This window comes from Octodon degus, unplaced genomic scaffold, assembly GCF_000260255.1.
Source record: "Octodon degus isolate 3935 unplaced genomic scaffold, OctDeg1.0 scaffold00070, whole genome shotgun sequence".
Taxonomy (NCBI): Eukaryota; Metazoa; Chordata; class Mammalia; order Rodentia; family Octodontidae; genus Octodon; species Octodon degus.
This window is the reverse complement of record NW_004524646.1, coordinates 6,986,031-6,990,655: the sequence shown is the minus strand read 5'-3', so window position 1 is coordinate 6,990,655 and position 4,625 is coordinate 6,986,031. Positions and strand designations below refer to the sequence as shown.

The 4,625-nt window shown below is 58.1% G+C and overlaps 1 protein-coding gene across 1 annotated transcript in view; it reads right to left on the bottom strand.

Annotated features, from left to right (window-relative positions):
- Serpina5 (serpin family A member 5) overlaps nt 1-4,180 on the bottom strand; it is a 7,129-nt gene extending 2,949 nt beyond the window's left edge. The window contains exons 1-2 of the mRNA XM_004635169.2: nt 4,105-4,180; nt 931-1,531 (exon numbers count right to left, since the gene is read on the bottom strand). Coding sequence (XP_004635226.1) covers nt 931-1,516 — 586 coding nt within the window. The 5' untranslated portion in view covers nt 1,517-1,531; nt 4,105-4,180. The remainder of the gene's footprint in view (nt 1-930; nt 1,532-4,104) is intronic.
- Nucleotides 4,181-4,625: the final 445 nt, after the last annotated feature.

The following is a 4,625-nucleotide window of genomic DNA, read 5'->3' as shown; positions in this document are numbered from 1 at the left end:
CTCTCTCTCTCTCTCTCTCTCTCTCCCTCCTTTCCTCCCTTCCTCCCTCACCAGAGTCCTTTATTGATGTCAAAGCTCCCAAGACAATAGTGAGAGGAGGTGGTGCCTTTGGCAGGTCGTACATGGTGAGAGCAGAGCCCCTGCCATAGGATCACTACCCTTGGGGGTCCCAGGGACCTTGTGTGCTCTCTCCAACAGGTGAGGATGTGGCTGCGCTAGCTCTAAATCTGGGAATTTGGCCTCCAGGTTCTGAATCTGTGATTGAATGTAGACTTCCCGGCATCCAGAACAGTAAGAACTGCATTTCTGTTGACACTGGCCCTCCTGTTTCTGGTATTTTGTTACAGAGCACTGAGACTCGCACCCTGTGACCGTAGGAGTCAAGGGGTGTCCAGGTCAAGGATTTACCTCCTTCCCCTCATCTCTTCTCCCTTCTTCTCTTTCTCCATCCTTGTCTTCCTCCGTCCTACCTCAGAGAACCCCTGGGCTTGGGGCTTGGGTCCAGGAGAAGTGGACACGGGAGCAAGGGTAACCACGAGAATGTTCTCGATGGGAAGCAGGGAGGAAGAAGCTGGCAAGCCCCAGTGTCTGTCGGGGCAGCCTGGCTACAGGGGAGCCCCTGGAGGGAGCAGGGCCAAAGACGGGGCATGGAGGGGCTGGGCAGGCTCCTGCCCCAGGGACAGCAGTAGCCCATGGGTGCAGTGGCCTCCGCAGACTCCTGCTTCCCTAGCACAGGGCTGGCTCTTCCCCAGCAGTGCCCGGGTCCAGGGCCAAGGCCCTATGCAGCAGGTGGCTGCTACCTTACCCCGGGTTGCCTGCTGATTTCACACCAACAGGCCTAGAAAGGATACAAACTCCTCTCCTTTATGTGGCAGAGGCATGGGTATTGTTTTGATCAAAGCAGCAGAAAAGAGAAAGCTCTGGCCTCACCTTTAAAGTAAATGTAATTCACCATCACCATGATGTCAGTGCTGTCAAGGTTCTGGATCAGGTCTGTGATCCTGCCCTGGGTTTGCCTGGCCACATAGTCATTGATCTGCTTCTGGGCTGCTGCAGGGTCCTCAAAGTTGATGGAGTAAGTGTCAGCCAGGTACGCGGCCATGATGGCCAATCGGAAGATGTTGTCAATGGCCAGCCCCTTGCTGACGAACAGGGCATTGCCGAGGTTCAGCTCAAAACCCTCTCTGTGCTGAGTGAGCCCCACCAGCAGACGCCGGAAGTCACCGTGGAACTTGGTAATCGCTTGGCGCTGGGGGTTGAAGCCCAAGGCCCCCAGGATCTGTGCCTGGGTGCTGCCCTTGGCCCCCACGGACAGGATGGCCAGGATTGTAGACACGCTCAAGGGAGAGAAGAAGACGTTCTGGCCTGGGGAAGCGGAAGCCAAGGCCCTGTAGAGTTCGAAGGTGAAGTCCCTGCTGGGGGGCTCCTTGGGCAGCTTCTTCTTAGCCCGGAAGCGGCGGGAGGGGCTCCCCTGAGGGCTGAGGAGAGCCAGGCACAGGAGCAGGAAGAGCTGCATTGTGGCTGCTGGGCTCTGAGGGGACAGTGGGAAGGTGACCTCAGACAGGATGCGGCCTGAGGACAGCTGCAAGGTGAGCAAGCTGTCCCTGCTCATCACCCAGCTCCACGTGGAGGCTGGTCCACACAGCCCCTGAGAGGAGAAGTGGCACCCATACAGTTCTGAGTGGAGGTTTGCGGGTGGCAGCAGTAGCTGGAGGACAGGGAGGTGGGGTGGGGACACCTGTGGAGGGGAGAGAAAGGAGAAGGCAGAGGAGGTGGGCACTGCAGCGCAGGACCCGCTGCCAGGCAGGAGTCGCTCCCTCCGTCCACACTGAGGTTCGCACTGGGAGGCCTAGGGGCCAGATGGCTCCTGGTCTCTGCCTTCCACATCCCCGAGGGTGCCAGGTAATGAGAAGCTGCCAGCCAGCACTGCCCAGCACTGCCCAGCCCTCGGTAAGGCCTGGAGTGCCCTCAGCACTGTGAGCTTTGTCCTGGGGAAATCACTGAACACACAGCGAGTGACCAGCGCTGGGATGGCCCCCGCTCCTTTCCCCGGGGCTGCCCCAGGCCACCCCTGCCCCTGACCAACCAGAGACATGGCCCTCTCCTGGGAAACTGCCCCTTCATGGAAATGCCTCAGCCAGCTTCCTCTCTCTTAGGGGCTGCAATGTATCCCTCAGAACGGCTTCCCATGGGAGTGCACTGGGAGACAGGACCTCCGTAAGCTCCTACTGGATGAACTTGAGGTCCGTAGGGTGGGCCCCCGTTGGGTGGAGCTGCCGCCTCCTGGGCCTTCAGTCCTCCCTCTCCTCTGACCTCCAGCACTCCCTCAACCCCCGACCTTCCCCTGCCCATGTTGTTCCATTTGGCCTCAGCCGGAAGTCCTCCCTCACCCAAACTGCTTATCAGTGAGGAGCCTGCTCCCAAGCCTGCTGCCTGGGTTAGAATTCCAGCCCACTATGGCCTTATAAGAGCTTTCTGGAGCCACCTTTCCAACCAGGAGACAGGGTGGTGGAGGCAGCAGTCACATCAAGGGGTGCTGGGGTGAGCCCACCAGCAAGAGTGAGGTGCCCGGAGCCCTGCCCTGCACGGGGCACCTGCTATGAATCTGGGGGCATTGGTTGGCAGAGCCTGGCCGAAGCCCCATCTGACACCACTTCCTCAGCCTCACCATGGGTGACAGGCAGGAGCTGGGCCAGCTCTCAGCAACACCCCAGCCTGCAGTTCTAAGTGTCTCCTCTGTCCCTCATGCACATGATGTCCTGCCTTGGTCCCCAGGTATGTCAGGACAGGCTTCCATAGTCATGTGATGCAAACCAAACGAAACCAAGCCCCGAGGGCAGCACTAGAAATGGCTGCAGCTTGGCCCACGAGGGCGGGTCCCAGACAAGGGAGGGCACCAGGACAGGCAGACTGGGGCTGCAGGCCTGTAGCATCTGCACAGAGCGGCATGGCTCAGGCTCATGGCTCATGGCTGCATGGCCCCAGCCCTGGGCTCCAGACAGCACTAGGACCCAAAGAAGTAGGTGCATGGAGAGTGTTCTGTCTGCAGAACCTCCAGGCACCAGGAGCCAATGGGCAGCCCCTAAGTCACCAGCCACACCCTCTGCCAGGCACCGGCTGCCTTCTCCATCAGCTCCTCCAGCTACATGCCTGAGCCAGGTAGGTCTCCATTTCACAGGAGGGTAAACCAAGGTTTGGGGGTCGAGTCTCTTGCTGGCTGTGGCCGAATGTGGGCTCTGACCCCTTCTCTTTCTGCTGTTCCCATCACCATCCATTCTGCTCCTCGGTACCACTGGGCCCTCCATTTCTGGGCCACAGCTCCATGCATTTGGGGTCCCTGGCTCAGCAGCCCCTGCCCTCAGCCCTCATCTGCACATAACTCAGACTTGTCCTCCAAGCCTCCTCAGCCATGCCCCCCTGTTTCCATGGTGACAGCTGCTGCTAGCAGTCTTCAGGGACACGTGGGGGTGTAATCTCATGTCCTTCACAGTAGTCTATCTTAGGGTAAGGCTGGTCCTCCTGCAGCATGAGAACCACTATGTATCAACTTACGCCACAGAAAGCATTCAGCTAGCAGCAGTTAGCAGGGAGCAGATAACCACCATGCCAGGGCAGCTGGGAGGAGGGCAGAGCCTGGGCTCTGCTGGCAGCTGGAGTCCCCCTGAGCAGGTGTCCACCCCTCCATAAGCCTGTTTTTCCTCAGTGGAAAAACATGCCCTGCATCTCCAAAAGCCAGAAATCTATGGGCAGAAGCCCCCCATATCTCTTGGGGGTCGGGGTCTCCTCTGGGGGAAGGTCCACATTCATGCAGGCTCCCCTGGGCTGCAAGATGAGGGAACAGAAATCTTTTCCTATGTGGGCACTCTTTTGTACTAAGGCACTATTTTGGAAGGGCCAAGCAGATGCTCTATAAATATTACTACCTCCAATCCCCACCAAAAGTGTTACTGGTCCCATCTCACAGATGAATAAATGGAGGCTAAGTGAACTATAGGGTCATGGCACACTTCTAGCCCAGCTTCTTACACAGAGCAGGCTCTGTCTCACCCCCAGGGCCTCTGCACATGCTGCAGCCTGCTGGAGTCCCCTCCTCTGCTGACCCACCTCACCAAGCCACTCGTTCCCAGGCTTCAGCTCTGCTGATGTTACTTTTGGAGACAGCCTTTTACGCCCAGCCTTCTCCTCTTCCACTGTTCTTCTCTGCCACAGTCCCTAGCTTGTTCCTATATGCCATCACACAGGCATCTGCCACCGACCTCTTTTGCTCCACTCTCTAACCTGGAGAACATGTGCCTGTTGCAGGGGGACCCGGTCCATGCCACTCAGTACATGAGCCTCTGCCATCATGGTGGAGGGCACCATGCCCACTCTGGGGTGAATGCATGAATGAGTGAACGAACAAGGGATGAATGAATGGTGAATGTGTGAGTGGGCGAATGAATAGACCCCGTGCCCTTCTCTGACCTCAGCGTGTCAGATGTAACCTGCGCACAGCAGAGTACAGAGCCAGGCCGGACGCCTGCGGGGCTCTCTTCAGCCCCAAGTCTCCTGCCAGGCCCCCGGAGTAGCTCCCTCCTGTCACTAGGCGGAGCTCCTTTTTCTTTTGTTTCTCTTTTTCTCTTTCT